We start from the raw sequence: 20,002 nt of genomic DNA, 5'->3' as shown, positions 1-20,002 counted from the left end.
AGAATTTTTTGGTATGGGATCGGAATTTTTTTTGTTTGGTTTGGGATTTTCGAGAAAAACTTCCAACCCTAGTTGTACCGTTGGATTCAAATTTTTGTTGGTTATGTAATGTAGGGACATTTACACTCATAATTGTATCAAAATTCACTATAACATTTGAGTCCAATGGAGAAACAAACCTTATTCACGACGAATTAACGTTTAACCTTTTTCTTTGGTTTGTGAGCAAGATAGAAAAGCAGATAAAAATAAGACAAAACTACTACGTGTTAGAGTTAGAACAAAAAAAAAGGGACTATAGAGCTTCATAGGTAAGTCATGAGATGAAGTTGTTGGAAGGTTATAAGATTAGAGGCTATTGGAAATGCATCTCTCGGCTGGAATGCTGGAAATCAATCACAGTCACACTTTTTTGGAGCTAGCTATTTTATCCTTTGTTTAACTCTTAGCTAGGGCTAGGTACTTTATTCACGAGATTGTTTACTTTAGCCTACAATTAAGGGATCATGTTTCCTACTTATTGTAAAAGAGTTAGTAGTCTTCCAAGGAGTAAATTAAGGAGTAGATTAGGGACTGATTTGAGGTTGTTTCCTCCAGTCCTTTTCTCTATATATGTTACAGCTTGTAAATGGTTCACTCATGAAATATACATAAAAAATTCAAGATGGTATCAGAGCAGGAATCCTAAAGTCCTACCTCTGTTAATCGTTTCCGCTAAACTTCTTTTTGCTCTAAGCCAAGATGGTTGAAGAACACTCTGAAGCTTAAAGTTCGATGGATGCTTCAACACTACCTGACGTTGAAATAAATCTTAATCAAAATCTCAGTTCTGTCTTGTTGAATGAGTTCAACTATCGTCCTTGGAGTTGTGTTGTCTCTCTTGGACTTGGAAGGAGATCAAAGCTTGGTTACGTAAATGGTGTCATTGAAGCCCTAGCTGCCACTTCCTTTACTTACGAGTCATAGTTATGTAAGGACCAGTTGGTCATGTCATGGTTGCTCAACTCCATGGAGTGTAGGATAGTTGGAATTTTCAGTTATTCTGAGTCTTCTATGCATCTCTGGAAACAAGTTAAGGAGATGTATGGAAATCAAAATAATTATGCCCGTGTCTTTCAGCTTAAGAAAGATATCTCTAGCCTATAACAAGAAGGAAAGACCTTTGTCCAATACCTTGGCAGTTTTATAAGCATGTGGAATGAGCTTGATGTCTATCATCTTCATACCACAAATGCCGCTGTGATGATCAAGAGAGCAGAAGAAGACAAGATTTTTCAACTTTTGGTAAGCTTAGGTCCAAAGTTCAAGGATCTCAGAACCCACATTTTGATGAATGCTAAACTTCCTTCCTTCACTAGTGTTTGTGCCATTATCCAAAGGGAAGAAGTAAGAAAAAAAGTCATGAGCCAAGAGTCCAAAGACAGTATTCCTAAGACTAAAGCTTATGCATCTAGCAACAAGTGTTTTGAAGACAATATCCCCGAGACTAGGGTTTATGTCTCTAGCAACAAGCGCTTTGAAGGTAAAGTGTACAAGGGAAAAAGACCAAATTTAAAGTGTAGCTATTGTGACTCACATGGACATACTAGAGACAAGTGATGGATTCTCTATCCAGAATTGAGACCCAAGCCATTGAAAGAGACAAAGGGTCCACAAAGATCCCTAAACAACAATGTCTACAAGGTTAATCATGCAGCCACTTCTTTGACTAATGGAATGGTAAACTTCACTGCTAATCCTACTGCACTAATCAATGATTTTACAGCATATCTCCACAACAAACAGATGCATAACAATGGAGAATAAGCTTATGCAGCTAAAAAGAAGAATCACACAGCTTTACTTGGAAAATTTGCTGGTTTTCTGGCTGAACATGATTATATCTTGCATAAAGATATTTCAGGTATTTCAAGTGCCTTTTCTAATGCCTTAAATGTTAGTAATGAGCATGATTATTGGATAATAAACTCAGGTGCTACAAATCACATGACAAATCAAATTCATAACTTGCATGATTTCAAAACATTGTCTAAACCTTCTCAAGTGTCAGTAGCTAATGGGAAGGGTGCCTCAATTATAGGAAAAGGGAAGATTAACTTACTCTCAAAACACATAGAGTCAGCTGCTATTTATATTCTTTCCTTTCCTTTTCAACTTCTCTCAGTAAGAACCATCACTAATTCTCTAAACTGTCTAGCCATTTTCTCTCCTCACAATGTTATTTTTCAGGATATCATCACCAAGAGAATGATTGGTGAGGGTTTCTTTTTGAATGGTCTCTACTACCTAGCTAAAGACACCAAGGACTCCAAGTTTTTTCAAGTCAGTTCAAGTGTTTCCCAAGATCAATAACTTTGGCATCAACATTTATCACATCCTTCTGAGAAAGTGATGTCATTTTCGTTTCCAAAACTACGTAAAGGCAAGTTACACTGTGATATTTGTCATATGTCTAAGTTCTCTAGGTTGCCTTTTGATTCTTCCACTTCTAGAGCTAGTCTTCCTTTCGAAATCAGTCATTCAGATATTTGGGGTCCAATATTAGAGTCTTTTGATGGATATAGGTATTTTGTAACCTTTGTTGATGATTTTACAAGGATGACTTGGTTGTATCTTTTGAAATTTAAGAGTGAACTTCCCAATGTCTTTCAAGATTTTCATAAACTGGTTGGTACCCAATTTTCATCAAAAATCCATATATTAAGGTCCGACAATGGCACTGAGTAGATGTCTCATAACATGTCTCAATATCTAAGTATTCATGACATTCTGCATCAAACAACATGCGTAGACACACCCCAACAAAATGGGGTTGCCGAGAGGAAAAATAGAGACCTTCTTGAGAAGACAAGATCAATCATGTTTCATATGAATGTACCAAAGAAATTTTGGTCACAAGGAGTACTTACTACTGCCTATCTTATCAATAGATTGCTTAGTAAAGTACTACATTTCAAGTCTCCATATGAAGTGTTGAAAGATAGAAAAATCGATCTCTCACACTTGAGGGTCTTTGGCTCCACTTGCTTTGTTCACAACCAATCCCCACATTGTGATAAGCTTGATCTCAAAGCAACCAAATGTGTCTTCCTAGGTTACTCAACCACTTAGAAAGGTTATAAGTGCTACAATCCAATTACAAGGAAGCTTGTGGTTTCAAGGGATGTAAAGTTTGATGAAAACATGCCCTAGTTCTCAAAGAAACTAAGTGATGCAAATTAGGGGGAGTTTCTGAGTGACATGTTTCCTTTGCCTAGTGTTCCTCATCACCAAGAAGCTCCTACATCAAGTGATACTTCTACCCTATCACCAGAGTTATCTTCTCCTCAAGCCATAAACATTGAACCTCAAGCCCCGATTCGTTGAAATCATTTTACAGTTCGACAACTCCTACTTCAACTACATGATTATGTCACCTATATTTCTAGGTATCCTCTCACGGATTTTGTCTCTTATAAGTAGTTTTCACCCTCTCATGCCTCCTTCCTTAGTACCTTGGATATTTACTCATGAACCACAAACCTTTCAAAACGCAAATGAACTTGAAATTTGGTGAACTGCTATGAGGGATGAACTACAAGCTCTTTATGACAACAAAACCTGGAGTGTAGTCAAAACTCCCAAAGGGAAGAAAGCTATGGGCAGTCGTTGGGTGTACAAAACAAAGTTCAACTCATATAGGACTATTGAAAGGCACAAGGCTTGTTTGGTAGCTCATGGCTTGGACTACAAGGAAACCTTTGCTCCAGTCGCCAAAATGAACATTGTAAGGGTTCTATTGTCAGTTGCTAGAAATTAATCATGGCTCTCTATCAAATAGATGTGAAGAATACCTTTTTGCATGGGGAATTAGATGAGGAAGTGTACATGAAACTACCACCAAGTCATCCTCAATCTGGTGATCCTGACATGGTTTGTAAACTACACAAATCCATTATGGATTGAAGCAGTCTCCACGTGCATGGTATGCAAAACTAAGCTTCATTCTCAAAGAGTTTGGTTTTCAAATAAGTAGTGCAGATTCTTCACTATTTGTTCGTATTGGTTCAGTTGGGAAATTAATTGTCTTAATCTATGTGGATGATGTTATAGTTATAGGTAACAACATTAAAGAAATCCATTCTCTCAAGCTTACTCTTCGAAGTAAATTTACAATCAAAGATTTAGGGACTCTCAAATATTTCCTTGGCATTGAGCTTGCCACTTCACAGCAAGGTCTCTTTCTCAATCAAAGGAAATATATCCTTGACCTTTTGAAGGAATCTGGCTTAATAGATTGCAAACCTGCACGCACTCCACTGGATAGTAAACTACAACTCTCTACTCCCACTGAAGCTATTTCTAATGTCACTAAGTATCAAAGGTTGGTAGGAAAACTCATTTATCTGACAATCACGCGTCTTGATATCTCCTATGTTGTGAGCATCGTGAGTCAATTCATGAATGCTCCCACTTTAGTTCATATACAAATTGTGAAGAGAATTCTTCGTTATCTCAAAGGGTCTATTGGTCGAGGGCTCTTAATGACAAAGAATGATAGCATTGCCATCATGGGTTACACAGATGCTGATTGGGCTGGCAATTCCTTGATCGCAAGTTAACCACTAGTTTTTGCACCTTCATTGGTGGCAATTTGGTAACATAAGCAAGAAAGAAAATGTTGTAGCTCGATCCAGTGCAGAAGCTGAGTATCGAGCTATGGCTTCCACTGCATGTGAACTTATTTGGTTGAAAAGCCTTCTGCTTGATCTAAGGTTTCCCAGCAACAAACCTATGTCTATGTTTTGTGACAACCAAGCTGCCATACATATTGCTTCCAACCCTGTATTTCACAAGAGAACAAAACATATTAAAGTAGATTGCCACTATGTTCGAGCACAAGTTCAATCCAAAGTCATAAACACTCATTACACTCATAGTCAGGACAACTGGCTGACATTTTTACCAAGCCTCTCCCTACGGTTCAGTTTTTGTGCATTCTGTCCAAGCTTGGCTCAAGGGATCCCCTCGATCCAGCTTGAGGGGGAATGTTGGAAGGTTATAAGATTGGAGGTTATTGGATGATGCATCTCTCGGTTGGAATGATGGAAATCAATCATAGTCACACCTTTTTGGAGCTAGCTGTTTTATCCTTTGTTTAACTCTTAGCTAGGGCTAGGTACTTTATTCAAGAGATTGTTTAACTCTTAGCTAGGGCTAGGTATTGTTTACTTTAGCCTACAATTAAGGGATCATGTTTCCTACTTATTGTAAAAGAGTTAGCAGTCTTCCAAGGAGTAAATTAGGGAGTAGATTGGGGGACTGATTGGAGGCTATTTCCTCCGGTCCTTTTCTCTATATATGTTACAATTTGTAAATGGTTCACACATGAAATATACATAAAAAATTCAAGAGAAGCACATTGTCCAAATGTGCTCCAGTAAGTAGGGGTGAGTATGATTCAATTTAGATTGATTTTAAGGAGCTTTCAAACAAACTACAATGCAAAGGAGATCAGTTGCCATGGCTTCCCCAACCACTAGGCCACACACCATGGTGGTTGTTGTAGAGAGTTTTGTCTTCCCCAGTTTTGTTAACTGCTGGGTTGTTTTGTCAATCCCCTAGTTGTCTAACGGCTTCCTATCAACCTTTTTGGGTCTGATATGTTTGATTTACTTTGTTTGACCCTTTGGCTGTGCATGTTGGCTATGGTGTCGAATTGGTAGATCTTTCAGGTTCAAAGACTAAGGAGGATGCAGATCTGAGATTTATTGTTACTTTGAGACCTTCTGGTGACTAGAAGAAGCTTTGACATTCTTGGGCGTCAAAATTAATTTCAAATCTTGTAATTGCCCATGTGGTTATCAATGAAATTGATTGTTGTTCTAAAAAAAATATAGTTACAACTCAAAGATAGTAGCTTTTTAAGTTCTGCCAAACTTTGGAAATATTTTTACTCACCACCTGATTGATTACCGTTGAATTAATTTAATTTAATTTATCAACTACACAAATCTTAAAATTTAAAATAATTTAATGGTAATTAATAGGACGTCAATCATGACGAGCAGAAAACACTCACAAACTTCAAATTTGAACCATTTGGAGATAATAAGGAAACAAATCTGCAATATTCTTTAACCAATTAATGCTTCTCATGGAAATTGAATGATATAAATATAAATTTACTAATTGAAGGAGCAATATAAATTTCTTCTTTTTTCTTCTTCTTTTTTGTGTTAGATGCAGTTATGTTTGGGTCAGATTGTAGGGTTTCAACTTGGATTAGGCCAATGAATTTACAGGTAGTCACATCTGTTTAATGTTCGTTAACAACTTACAAGACTCTGCATGTGAACTGTTGTTGATCCTAAACTTCATAAATCCAAAGTCAAATATATTGATTTGGATTAAAGCGGCTGGAGTATAAATCAACCTCTTGCCCCATGTAGTTGTTGCGAAGATAAATGCTCTCTACTACTAAAATTAGAAGTCTTCACTTAAATCGGTCGTGTTAAGTTGTTAAAGTTTCGTGGCATTGCCTACTAATAATTTTGCATAATTTATTTCTTATAAAATATTGCGTTCTAAAATATGTCAACTTTTTCACCATGACACAAACTTTGTCACTCGATTTATAACTAATTTTGGTACAAATTTACAAACGAGCACAAAAGTTCATCCGGCATTCGGACTACGTTCCATGCAGTAGAATATGTATGGAACATGACTCAATGAGCAAATTACATTTATCTAAAAAGTTAAAAAATAACTAACTTCTTCTCCTTTTTCTTCTTACTTTGTGAGCATCTGACCTGGTCTATTGGACACATGGAAGTCCCGCATCAAGTTTACCAGGTGTAATATTCCACCAAGCTGATTCCCAAATAGTAAAATGCATGCCATCCAAATCACTTTCCCAAAACTAAAACAGAACAGGTTAGTCCGGCCTTATTAAATTAACAAATTATGCACAACAGCACACCAAAACAACTCTTTCATGGCACAGAAAGTTAATATATAAAATTTCATGTAACAGATGGAAAAAACAAAAAAAAAACCACGTGACAGTGCCAACTTAAAGCTTTTTCTAACAGTGCAGGAAATTACGGCATATAAATAGAAGTGTTTTCTAGAGGTGGCCAATTCATCAAGTACTCACTCGATCAAAACTAGCCCTCTTAGTTTTTGCAATGTCTAATTCCTTCTCACTTTCTTCTCCTAAACTTGTATTGTCCATTGGACACACTACCATGCAAGAAGCAGGAGCAAATGATGGTACTCAAAAGCTCATCCCTAAGGCCGATATTTCTACTTCAATCTTCCAAAAGGTACACATCATAACTTATTCGTTTACATGATAAAAACTTTTATATATGTTCAACAACTATTGTTCATGAGATTTGTTTAAGACTAAATAGCCGTTGGAGACATGGCGGTAACTAATGTTGTGATCATCTACTCATCAAGAGTTTAATTTATTTATTCGCTTTTTTACTATATACATGGGATCGATGTCTTTGTTTATGTGAATAGATGATGGCAGAGCTTGTGGGCACATACATTCTTATATTTATAGGCTGTGGGGCTGCTCTTGTCAACAAAATACAACCTCTTACAATCGTGGGAATAGCAATCGTATGGGGTCTTGTTTTTATGGCCGCAGCATATGCAGTTGGGCATGTCTCTGGTGCACATTTCAATCCTGCAGTTACTATTGCCTTGGCTGCTGGCCGCATATTTCCAGTCAAACATGTGAGAGACAATTGAACACCTTCCTATATTTGCTCCAAGGAAAGTTTGAGGGCTTCTTCATTGAAATAACTTCTTTACGTAAAGTTATAAAAGTTTAATGACTGTATTCTCTTATAAAATTAGAAGACTAGCTTATTTACGACTTAAAAAACTAAGATGGGGCAAGTGATGGGTTCAAAGATGGTTACGGCCTTTTCAACCCACTGCGTCTCAAGTTCGAACATTTTTCATTCTCTTAGTATAGATTAATGTATAATATCACCTGTAATGATAAAAAAGACTAAGATGGGGTAAGGAGAGGGTCGATATGAGAGTTGAGTTCTCGTATCCTATCTTAACATATAGTTTCAAATTTTGGTTTTCAAGAGTCTTTTAGCTAACGAATTGGATTAGTTTTTTTAATATAAATGATCCACCACAAAACATGGGTAGTGATTTTCACTTTCAGTTTAGCATGAGTATAAAAACAATGAAATTATCAATTTGGAGTGCAACAAAAGCTAAATTATAAGTGTCAAAGTCGCTTCCTGAAAGCATCAAGACAAAAACTCTACAAAGTGAGTATAAATTTTCAAGTGTCTTTAAAACATTTTCAATTATAACTTGCTAAAAATTGCTTCGTAAATGTTGTCGTGCTATAGGTACCTATGTATGTGATGTCACAATTGTCTGGTGCAACATTAGCAAGCCTGATCCTCAGGCTGTTATTTAACGACCAAGACAGTATTCAAGCAACCATGACTCAGTTCTCTGATCCAACAACTTACCTGCAAGCCCTCACTTGGGAATTCGTTATCACGTTTATACTGATGTTCACCATTTGTGGTGTTGTCACTGATGACAGAGCGGTACCATCCTGTTCTTTTCTCAGTCTCTTTCTTGGTTCGGTTAGGGTTTTGGTACTATTTTATTAGCGGCTACATTGAAACTGAGTATGTGTAGTGCAGAAGGCTAAAACAAGTGTTAAATTGTTTTTTCGTTGACAAAGCACTAACCCTATTCTTGACTGACAAAATTAGGGCAAAAATCTCTCTGGAATTGCAATAGGTGGTGCATTTGTGGTGAATGTCATGATTGCTGGGTAATAACTCCTCACTAGTAATCTAAAAATCCTGTTTATTACCATTTGCATTGTACGTACCGTCACTCTTAAACATGAAAAATACGCTTTTCTTATTTATTGGATTTTGCAGGCCAATCACTGGAGCTTCCATGAATCCTGCAAGGAGTTTGGGACCAGCTATCGTCACCGGAGTTTACAAGAACATTTGGGTTTATATTGCAGCCCCTATTCTTGGAGCCATTGCTGCTACTATGGTGTACAGTGTGCTCAGGGTACCTAAGCTGGTAAAATCTGATGAAAAGGCTGATCCAGTAAGATCACAAGTCTGAATTGTTCAATAGGACTAGAATTGGCTGTACACAAATTGTCACGAAAAGCACTTCGATCACTCCTGTCGTGCCAAGTAAAATAAACAATATAAAATTAACAATAAAATTATTTCTTATTTATCCCTCTTTCAACGAAAAACCAATTGTAGCATGTAAGGTTTTGTCATTTGCTTATAGAGAAAAATATTCATTAGAAATAGTAAAAAAGTATATACGACATACATATTAAACGTGTCTTTTAGAACAACTCAAGAGACTACAATGATGTAAGAACATCACAATTCACAACCCTACAATTACAAACACATCAAAAATACAATACGATTCTTCAAACATGGAGGAACCTTAGTCCTAAACCCTAGTCACGAGGACTAAAACATTGCAAGCCCGAGAACTATCATAGAGGCTCCACAAGAAAAAGACCAAACAAATCTTGGATTATTTTGCAATCGTTAGCAAATAAGCTGTGCTATGTGTCCCCTCCAACAAACCACAAACATCACTACTTCAGATCTGAACAACAATCGCCACTCTATAATCCAAGATAGAACAAATTAATCACGACCATGACCACAACTAGAAAAGCTCTTATTGATCAAGCGAGAGAGCCACAACCACGAACTGAATACTCTCTTCACAAAACAAGAGAACGACTAGAACTAGAAACAAAAAGAAAATAAAAAAGAAAGATCAAGAAGAATTGCTGCCGACCCCAAAATCAAAACAATCGTCGGCAGCTAGAGATTCTTTTTCTTACTTTTCTGTAGCCGCAAAAGCCTTTTGTATAGTAATACTCCAATTAATTGTGCTCCAGTAGAAGAATTGTAAATGGGGTGCAGCATCTAATCTAATTTATTAATAAAATTATCTCCTTCCTATAAAATAAAGAGAACGATTTCAAGGCATCTTCTTCACCATATTATTCCGGGGAGCAAATTTTGTTGTGAATGCGTTGGCGGCAGTGGGATATTCCTCCGAGCTCGGATCCTTCTTTTTGGCTTAATATTTTGCCTAGTGAAGCCGAAGCGGTGTGGTTTTGGGAATTTCACTAATTTCAGCTGTTTTAGGAGCTTTTCGCTGTAATCTTTTATTTTCGTTTAAGGAAATTAAAAACTTAAGAGATAACATATAAGAAATTCATGGCCATTACCTTTTATTTCTCAAGAGTAATAAATAGGGTACCTTAGATATTGGTCCCAACAAATCATGATTTCTAAATATAAACTTACATATAATTAAACATCAAACAAAAATCCAAAAAATCAAATAAACTGTCACATAAGAATATAAATAACCTACTATTACAAATTATTTACAATATTTGCCACAACCCTTTTATGCTGTTTCTCACACTTGAATTTTAGCTTCAATCAAGGGCCTTAAAATCTGATTAATCATCCTGATGTTTTATTTATTTATTTTTTTTTAAATTTATACAACAATCTAGTGCATTACCTTAAATCACGACTACATTATTATTCAGGGTAAATTATTCTCATTATATAATAGTAAAACGTCTCTACTAATTTACCTATATAAATAATATTGCCCTATAGTAGGTAATTTACCTAAAGTATATACACAAAATATTCTCATATTTCTTTTGGCAATTTACCTATGATATATGCAATTTATCTATGGTATATGTGTGACATCCCACATCGCCCAAGGGAGTGATCCTTAAATGTATATCCCATCCCTACTTAGAACGAGGCATTTTGGGAGCTCACTGGCTTCGGGTTCCGTAGGAAGTCCGAAGTTAAGCGAGAAGGGGGCTAGAGCAATCCCATGATGGGTGACCCACTGGGAAGTTGCTCGTGAGTTCCCAAAAACAAAACCGTGAGGGAATGGTAAGCCCAAAGCGGACAATATCGTGCTACGGTGGTGGAGCGGGCCCGGGAAGTGATCCACCCCGGGCCGGGATGTGACAATTGGTATCAGAGTCAATCCCTGGTCGGGCCCCTAAGGGGGGTGGATTGTGACATCCCACATCGCCCAGGGGAGTGATCCTTAAATGTACATTTTCATCTCTACCTAGCACGAGGCCTTTTGGGAGCTCACTGGCTTCGGGTTCCTTAGGAACTCCGAAGTTAAGCGAGAAGGGGGCTAGAGCAATCCAATGATGGGTGACCCACTGGGAAGTTGCTCGTGAGTTCCCAAAAACAAAACCGTGAGGGAATGGTAAGCCCAAAGCGGACAATATCGTGTTACGGTGGTGGAGCGGGCCCGGGAAGTGATCCGCCCCGGGCCGGGATGTGACAATATGCAAATAATATTCTCATACTTTGTTTGTATTTTACCTATAATGCAAGTAGGTAAATTATGTACGTGATGTCAATTTACCTACATTTTTTATGTGAACCAAATACTCTAGACTGTATATGTAAATAATTTACCTATAGTTGGTTCTTTTCTTGAACCAACAAATCCGTAAATGTTTGCCAATTCAAAATTGATTATCAAATTGATATTAACGGATCCAAACCAACAAATCCCTACATTTATATGTAAAATATTATTTTTGTAAAATCATTTATTTCCCTTTACAATTTGCATAGAATTAATTGTGTACATTAAATATATAAATAAGGTTATTTTAGGTATTCAAACAAATTTAAATAGGTAAAGTCAAATATAATTAATGAATTTACTTATGTGGAGTCTAATCAATAAGTTTTATTTGAGCAAAAAAATATATGTAGATTTTATGTGAAGATAATTGAATTTTAGAAGTTAAAATCATATTTTCAGTAATAAATATGTTGTGTTGACTTCTGAATCTGACACTTTTCCTACTAAGAAAACTGGGAGAAAAAGGCACAGTAAAATATAATATTTTGGTCGGCTTTATGCCTAAAAGACTAGAGATTTTTTATAGGCTTTATATAGTAACCACACGTCACTATATAAATAGTTAAATACTTTTGTCAAAATTAACAATTTAAAAGATCAATTTTTCCACCATTTATATAATATCATGTGATGTATCACCGTGTTCCAGACACAATGAAAGACTAGAGATTTTTTATAGGCTTTATATAGTAACCACATGTCACTATATAAATGGTTAAATACTTTTGTCAAAATTGACAATTTAAAAGATCAATTTTTCCACCGTTTATATAATATCATGTGATGTATCACCGTGTTTCAGACACAATGAAAAATTTCTCAAAAAAGACAACATATATAATCTCTATGTAAACACGAATTTCTTGCGACAAATAAGACAAGAACACACGTACAAAATAAATTTGTATTAATGAATTTTTAGGGTTACAATCTCTGTTTACAAGTTTTCTCTGATTCGATCTCTGAAAGATGTGTAGATGTGTAGGTTGTTGATCCAATGGTCCCAATGACTTAATCTCAGATGAATGGTTGCCGCGAGGTTTTGGCTCTTGGTGATTTGAAAGATCGACAATGTTAGTAGTGCTTAATGATTCTTTGAAGGTTTGGTGAAGAACGCAGAGAGCTTTCTAAATTCTTCAAAGTGTTTTGAGGGTTTGGGTGCTTAAGCTTTGGCAGCGTCTGGGTGCTTGAATGATTTCTTAATCCTTTTATTTGTCTTGGAGCCTCCTATTTATAGACTTTCCAAGCCTTGACTTTGGCTTTGATTGTAGGCTTCATGAATTGACGTAAGAACCAGAACTCAATTTATGAGCCAGTTCATGATTTTACTCCATCAATCAACATTTGATTTAATTAAATGAAAATCAAATAATTCCTTTTTACCAAGTGTTGGCACGTGTCCTTCTTGATAACTCGTTCAATTTTAATAAGTCACATCCACATATACAATTTGTGAAACACATGGCGCATACCACGTATGCTGTTATATGTCGAACCTTTAACGTATTAGTGAACATTTATTTCGATGTTCACACTTTACTATGAGCATCTCATTATTTGTCCTTTTTATGAGTGAGGTATTGTCTTTTCTCCCCACCTTTTTAACATTTCAGTCCTAAGAAGATGCAATAAAGCTAACATAAATTGTCTAAATATTATTTGTCCAACTCACAACCAATAAAATTATATCATTCTTACAAAGTCATAGATTATTTCGGTAGTTAGAGTCTTTTCTTCAACTAGAAATTAAAATTTGTGAAAGTTCTGCATGTGACAGTTGGTCCTTATATCATAAATTATACGTCGAATATGTTGATTTTGATTTAATGAGGGTTGAGTAAGAATTGAACTTTTGCCGTCGATGCCAAGGATTACGTGTTGCATCGCTGAAGTTAAAAAGTTTTCACTTAAATCTGTCATATTGTTAAGTTTTATATTTAGTACTAAAGCATTTTCAAATATGAGCCCATATTTTAGGATCTCCATCCCCGTCCTCTTGTCAGGGGAATTACAGAAATCTGTGTTCTTAGAGAAATATTACCTCCAGTAGGAAACCCACATTCGAGAGTATTGGAAGAAAGTTCTAGGGAAGTTCTAGGGTTAGTCTAAATCCTAGTCGGCAAGCATGAGTGTATGTATGGTACATTGGCTGTCATAGTTGTCATAGTGGTGACAGTTGTTGATTGTCCTCACCTTTAGTTGTAGGTAAAGCATAAATCAAGGAAGTGTTGTTCCATGTTTTCTGCTTTACTTTTCCATGTTTTCTGCTTTGCTTTTCCTTTCTTTCTGCTTTGCTTTTCCTTGTTTTCGGCTTCTGTTTCTTTTCCTTTCTTCCGCTCATTTATATGAGCTTTCCTTGTACTTGGTTTCACATAATACAAAATATAGACATTCAAAATTCAATAGAGAGTCCCTATCTTAAAATATTTGTGAAGATTTCCACCAAAAGAAGAATTCAAATTCCGGCATTAATTATTTTGCTTAATAGAAACGAATACAATTTGTTCTTTATTTTTGGATAGACATATCCACACACCGCTTTGTACCTTCCACACACCTCAATTTCTGCCGTCGAATCGAATAAATTGAAGTTAATCAAACGATAAAAATTAATAACGCGTCTTGAAAGGTAAAAAGAAGTGTGGATAGCACCACCTTTTTTTTTTCCTTGTAGTTCCTCTCCTTCACATAAGAAAATAAGCAGATAACTGTGCTGCAAAATCCAAATTAACAGACCAGTAAAACTTCAAACCTACAAGAAGAGGTAAATGTGGATATATAGAATATCTTACAAGCATCTGTTACCAACAGAATGAGAGAAAGAACCCTGAGCTTGTTCGAAGACTACACATCTTATTTCACTTGTTTCCTTTATAAATACAACATTGCTTTACACCAGAGCTACATTATGGTGGAACCAAAAAAATAGGATAGCTAATAAGTTGCCTGTATTAATTAGAAAATATCACACAGGAGAGCTGCTGTTGAGGGCACTCGTGGCGGAGAAAGGGTCGGAAGTTCAATGTGGACGGCAAGTTCCCCTACCCGAATGCTTTTGATGGCGTGCATCATTACGCCTCACAGCACTCTTTTCGTTTTCCTACTTGCATCTATATGTTTCACCTGTAAAAGAAACAATGAAGAAAAAAATGAGACTGCCTGTGTGTGAATGTAAGGATGAACTCTATCTCAAAAAAATTGGCATTCACTCATTGCTTTGTGATATATCATTTCAGAGCTTAGAAGCTTGAGAAATTTTAGTAATGCATAGAGACCAGAAGATCGATTCCATTTGTAGGTACGTCTCAAAGCTCTTAACTGCTAAGGCAAGATGCAGGTTCAAAATTGTTTGTTTGAACAAAGAACCCAACAAACTGTTTATTTCAGTCGTAGTCTCATTGTGGATATTGGTGAATCGTTCATGAATATTTACCCAGTTTGAGATAGCCGCCTCCAATTCATTATTTGGTGAGACTGAGGATGTCTCTGCAAGTACGAACTTGTTCCAATGCTATTGTCTTCACTCCCAAACTGCTCTGAGTAGCTAGAACTTGAAGGAGACCAAACTGGAACTACACCTCCATCCCTTTCTCGCCTAGTGCTACTGGAAGATTCTGCAGTCGAATCTTCAACAGCGTGTTGCATCCCTACTGCAGCATTGGGTGGTGGAACAGCATTGTTATGAGTAGTCTGAAAAACCCCTTGGTTTAACATGTCTCTTCTTGGTTCCTGATTCACAATTAAATCTGTAGGCACTTCTGCTCTGGTTTCTTCTGTTAAATTTTGAAGTTCCAAAGAAGTTTCTTCCTCTTCAGCTCTAGCCAAAGAAGTAGTAATGCTTGGGACCATCTGATCCTCATACCTTCGAGTGCCAGGAGGGTTGTTCCTCGCTGGTTCATTATTTTCCTCCATTTGTATGTCTTGAGGAAAGGCAATTGGCACTGATTCAGAGGAGTCTCCAAGCCCTTCTTCAGTCCCATTTTCAACAGCAGCTCTTGAAGCAGCTTCGTGCTGCCACATCTCTGATAAAGCTTCTTGCAACCGGGTTTTTGCCGCATCTATTCCTACAATAGGGAGAGGGTAATTCGATCCTAATTCAATTCCAGCTGCTTGGAGTACAGATTCTGGTGCATTCCATGGGTGGTGTATCCATTCAGTTGGTAGCCTAGCAAGTTCAGGAAGCCACTTCCGCACATATTCTCCATTTGGATCAAACTTGTAACCCTCAAACTGTAGAAATCAAACAAATACAATTTTCAGTACACAAACTTGATCAAATAAGAGTGGCAATATTGCATAAATCCTCTCAGAACAACAGGAGCAAGTCAATTTATATCAGTGAATGCTTCATACCAAGATATTGGTTAAGTGAACAAACAATAGTTAAACAAAAATTTTCAGTACTAGATTTTTGCAGTTTTCATGTATGATGGTATGTAGTGATGTGTGAAAACAACTCTGTGATTCCTCTTTTCTAATAGTTTATAGAGAGCAGGATGTCAAATTCCATAAAAAGAAAAAAGAAAAAAAAAAGACGTATTGATACTGTAGAGTATAGATTTCAAAGGAATCCAACTATTTTGAAAACACTATTCGATAGAAGTGGTCCCTGAGATTGTCCACTGTCAATCATTTTGGTCCTTCCTTGAAAAATCACCGTTAAATTGAGGGCCTTTTTTGTCAATCAACCCCACCAAAGAACTGGTGGTTTCTTCAATTTAATGGACATTTTTCACAGAATGACCAAAACGATTTATGGTGGACAATTTAAGTACCACTCCTATTGATTTTATTTTGAAAGCACTATGCCACTACCCATATAAACCTAGTAGTCACTACTGAGGTGGACTCTTTCAGGCTTTTCCTTTCATCATGTGAGAGTGGAACCAAGGCAAAACTATTTCCCCGAAACTTTGAAAAAATGCAATCTTTTGAACAGTCATGAGCACGGACAAACAACTGCACTAGAATTCTATTCATTGCTGATGACCCTAGATGAAGACACTTAAATAAGCAATAACTGCATAACATGAATAAAAACGCATCGAAAATTTTTTCCATCGTTGAAATTTAGAACAGGGTGCATGTTCGTTCAGAAGCACATGCTCAATATAATTCAAGATAATCAAGCTCAATATCCGTACCTGGGGATTATCTATGCGGTCAAATTCACGGCCATCAGGGATAGTACCAGATATATACTGCCAGCCAAGAGCATCACTTTCAAGGTCAGCATCTAAAAGTGTATCCCAGAAATACTTCATTCCCCACCTCCATGGAAGTTGCAGAACCTTTACGAAGAAACTAGAAACTACTACTCGTATTCGATCATGCAGCCAGCCAGTAGCCCACAACTCTCTCATGCCAGCATCCACCAATGGATAGCCAGTTCTACCTTGTCTCCATGCCTTAAAGTAGTTCTGATTTACAACCCAGGGGAAGAACTTTAGGTGCCCAAGAAGAGGTCTTTCATGACTGTAAGGATGATTGAAACTAATGTATCTTGAATATTCCCGAAGACCGATAGACTTCAGAAACAGGTTTACGCTCTCTTCACCAGCCTTGTTGCCTTCATTGGCCCAAAGAACCTGCTTCATGCGAGCAAGATGAAATGCTTTTCTCACACTCACCTCCCCAAAATGCAAATGGGGAGAAAGTAATGATGTCGTAGCACCATCAGCCTTTCTGCGGTTATAAGAGTAATCAAGCAAGGGTCCATTTATAAATGTGGTCAGAGCCTTATCAGCATTACTCCACCCAGGTGACCATGCTCGAGCAAGAAGTGCATTACTTCCCTTCTCGGATTCATCTTCAAAAACCAATGTATCAGAAGGGCACCTTGATACATCACCTGAAAAGTTCATGAATGTCTGAATGTTAATCTAACACATGAACTGAAAGGCGGTTATGAACTTGTGAAAGTAGAACTGGAAATACTTGTATAAAAAGTACGCACACTGAAGGAATCAGGAAACCTATAACACACAAAAAGCAAAAACAAAGGAAAGGAAAATAATCGCAACTTAAGCCGTCAGTGAACCCTGCATGTTCACCAGTAACATGGACATGACTCATGACAACTACTCCACCAATATCATGAGGCTTATAGAGGAAGCGACACAACTCCAGCATCAAAAGGGTTTATCATCTTAACTTAGGTGGAATACTCACACAGGGAGAACTTGAAGTGCTTAAAACATCTGCTATTTCCCACACATGAAGTGTACTGTGTGACATTGTCAACATTTTTCTGTTGATAGTCACCAAGTAGATCTTATTACTACCAAATCCATGGGTAAAAAATAGGAACCAGAAGAACCTTCTTCCATCCATGTTTTCGATTCTCTTCAGTTTGACTCATTTGGGAAAGAAAATCAGAACATTAAATGACCAACCACACCAATGAAGAATGTGGATAAGCCCTTCAATAATTTGAAGGAAAATAACCAAGACGGAACATGAGATCAAATAAAAGGCTAGCTGTATGCTGAATAAAGTTGAGGTTCAAGAAGAATATGAATGCATTCAAACCTGAAATAATTCTCTTAGGGGGGAGAAGTGGCGCATCCGGGTCATATGGCATGCTAAGACATCTTCCCCAAAAGGCATCAAAGGTTGTGAACGGGCGATCATGGACATCATTAACATCCCATGGTTCGTAGAGCAAATCCGCATTAAAGGAGCGCACAGCTATACCTTGAGCAGTCAAAACCTCCTTCGCCCGGTGATCCCTAACCAGTGATATAGGATCTGAAACACAAAGATAGCACTAAGCATCAAATTGCCATGTAAAATCGAATACAAGAGTTCATCAACTGGATAACAGAAAAATCCTTAGATAGAATAGACAAAATTCAACTAGACTTTGTACCAAAACAAAATCCAATTAGGCCAAATGAACAGATCATAAATAAAATCAGCACCCAGTCCTGATAACAAAGGGACCACTATACTACCAACAATCAAATAACATTTATCCCCCAATCAAGAAACCCCAATACTGTCAGCAGCTAAATGAACAGTAAATCGTCCAAGATTAGGAACATTGTAGGTATACTTAACAGACACCTCCACCAAATCAATCAAAGCACCAACCTTTGATGTTGCAAACAGAACAAATTCACTTTCTTTCAGCCAAAACCAGAGATTTAGCACACCAAACCAACAAATTCATTGAAAAATCACATACCCGTAAGAAAAATATGAATTCAAAAGCCTACAGAAATCATACAAACAAAACCAATAGATTGAGAAGCATAATTAATTAAGAAAATTGGTTTTACCATATAAGTGGTTGAAGAAAAGCTGAGTGGCACCAGTGGAAACAACAACTTCAAGGAGAGAAGAAACACTGTCATTGGATCTTTTGGTGATGAGAGAAGTGCCAAGATTTTTCAGGGAGGAATCAAGATGAGCCAAGCTGTGTTTTAGCCACCATCTTGAAACCCTTCCAGGATAAAAAGGGCCTTCCTCCTCAGGAGCCCAGATGAAGACACAAACCACACCTCCTGCTCTCACTGCAGCTGCCAAAGCTGGGTTATCTTCAACCCTCAGATCTCTCCTGAACCAAACCACACTGCAACCACCACCTGACATCTCCAAAATTATATTTTTCACCAACAAACAAAACCCAGCAAACCAATATTTTTCTATCTCAAACACATATTATCTCTCTCTCTCTCTCTCTAGGAGCACACAACAGGGGGTTGCAACTCAATCTGATCTTTTTGCTATATTTCTCTTACTTTTGAATATTATGAGGATGGGATTTACGACCCATCAACAACAAAAAGGTTGATTTCTTTTTTTTAGGAGTGAAAGATATGATTTTCTTCTACGTATATTTTATTTTTCTTTGCTTATTTCATTTTTTCCAATATTTTGGGTGAAAGTCTGCCCCATGCAGATGGGTCCTAGTCTTTTTTTAGGCCAGTTGCCAGGAGAAGGCTTTTCAGAGGGAGAGAAGTCAGCTGGGAGCCCAGAGTGAGTGAAGAGGATTGGTTAACGCCAATGGAGTGGGCGGTATACGACAAATTGATAGGCAAACTGCGGCCACAAGTTTAATTTTCTAGATTTTTATATTTCTCTTATCTTATTGTGCAACAAAAACAAATCTCATCCAAGTTCCAACCTCTAGTTCCTTCTCAAATCCTGTGTCTTTGACAGGGTGGAAATTGTTGCTACTTTTCTCGGAACTATTGGTTATAACTCTGTGTTTTGGAGCCACTACTTTTGCAACTTGGCATCAAAATTCTTATTGCCACTTGCATGACTATATTTGGCATAAAAGCTTGAAGTGTTTTTAAGGGCATAGAAGTAGCACTTCTAAGTTCCAAGTGCTTTTTTTGTTGATGCACTTCTATTTATTTTTTTATGAATCACTTCTTACCATTTTTTGAGAAGTACTTGAATTTTTAAACAAAAATATAATGTGTTTATAATAAAAACAATCATAGCAAAAACAACATATTTTGTTTTCTAGAAAATGAGTCTTTGTTAAGTGAAGAGTTAGATAAAAAGTTGT

The 20,002-nt window shown here is 36.9% G+C and overlaps 2 protein-coding genes across 3 annotated transcripts; one reads left to right on the top strand and one right to left on the bottom strand.

The window, feature by feature from the left end:
* Nucleotides 1-7,232: 7,232 nt before the first annotated feature.
* On the top strand, nt 7,233-9,126 carry LOC137717132 (nodulin-26-like). Its single transcript, XM_068456436.1, has 5 exons — nt 7,233-7,310; nt 7,516-7,734; nt 8,376-8,582; nt 8,754-8,815; nt 8,928-9,126. Exons 1-5 carry the CDS (start codon nt 7,233-7,235, stop codon nt 9,124-9,126), a joined length of 765 nt encoding a protein of 254 aa, XP_068312537.1.
* Nucleotides 9,127-14,231: 5,105 nt separating this feature from the next.
* LOC137717724 (cryptochrome-1-like) lies at nt 14,232-19,448 on the bottom strand. Of its 2 annotated transcripts, XM_068457181.1 has the most exons (5): nt 18,762-19,446; nt 18,010-18,228; nt 16,623-17,329; nt 14,912-15,708; nt 14,232-14,601 (listed from the first exon to the last, which is right to left on the bottom strand). In XM_068457181.1, the coding sequence occupies exons 1-5, from the start codon at nt 19,072-19,074 to the stop codon at nt 14,598-14,600; spliced, it is 2,040 nt and encodes a 679-aa protein (XP_068313282.1). In that variant the 5' UTR covers nt 19,075-19,446; the 3' UTR covers nt 14,232-14,597. The 2 variants fall into 2 exon arrangements, with proteins under 2 accessions (XP_068313282.1, XP_068313283.1); XM_068457182.1 differs by lacking the exon at nt 14,232-14,601 and having other exon boundaries at nt 14,908-15,708; nt 18,762-19,448.
* Between the last annotated feature and the right edge of the window lie 554 nt (nt 19,449-20,002).

Source organism: Pyrus communis, chromosome 15, assembly GCF_963583255.1.
Source record: "Pyrus communis chromosome 15, drPyrComm1.1, whole genome shotgun sequence".
NCBI lineage: Eukaryota > Viridiplantae > Streptophyta > Magnoliopsida > Rosales > Rosaceae > Pyrus > Pyrus communis.
Note: the sequence above shows the minus strand (reverse complement) of the source record. Positions and strands in the feature narration are given on the sequence as shown.

Excerpts from the sequence above, each read along its gene's own strand:
- LOC137717724 (XM_068457182.1), bottom strand. The coding sequence starts at position 19,074 with ATGTCAGGTGGTGGTTGCAGTGTGGTTTGGTTCAGGAGAGATCTGAGG. Across the intron at positions 18,229-18,761 it reads TTTCTTCAACCACTTATATG|ATCCTATATCACTGGTTAGG; the intron begins GTAAAACCAATT and ends TTTGTGTTTCAG. Across the intron at positions 15,709-16,622 it reads ACCGCATAGATAATCCCCAG|TTTGAGGGTTACAAGTTTGA; the intron begins GTACGGATATTG and ends TGATTTCTACAG.
- LOC137717132 (XM_068456436.1), top strand. The coding sequence starts at position 7,233 with ATGCAAGAAGCAGGAGCAAATGATGGTACTCAAAAGCTCATCCCTAAG. Across the intron at positions 7,735-8,375 it reads GCATATTTCCAGTCAAACAT|GTACCTATGTATGTGATGTC; the intron begins GTGAGAGACAAT and ends GTCGTGCTATAG. Across the intron at positions 8,583-8,753 it reads TTGTCACTGATGACAGAGCG|GGCAAAAATCTCTCTGGAAT; the intron begins GTACCATCCTGT and ends TGACAAAATTAG.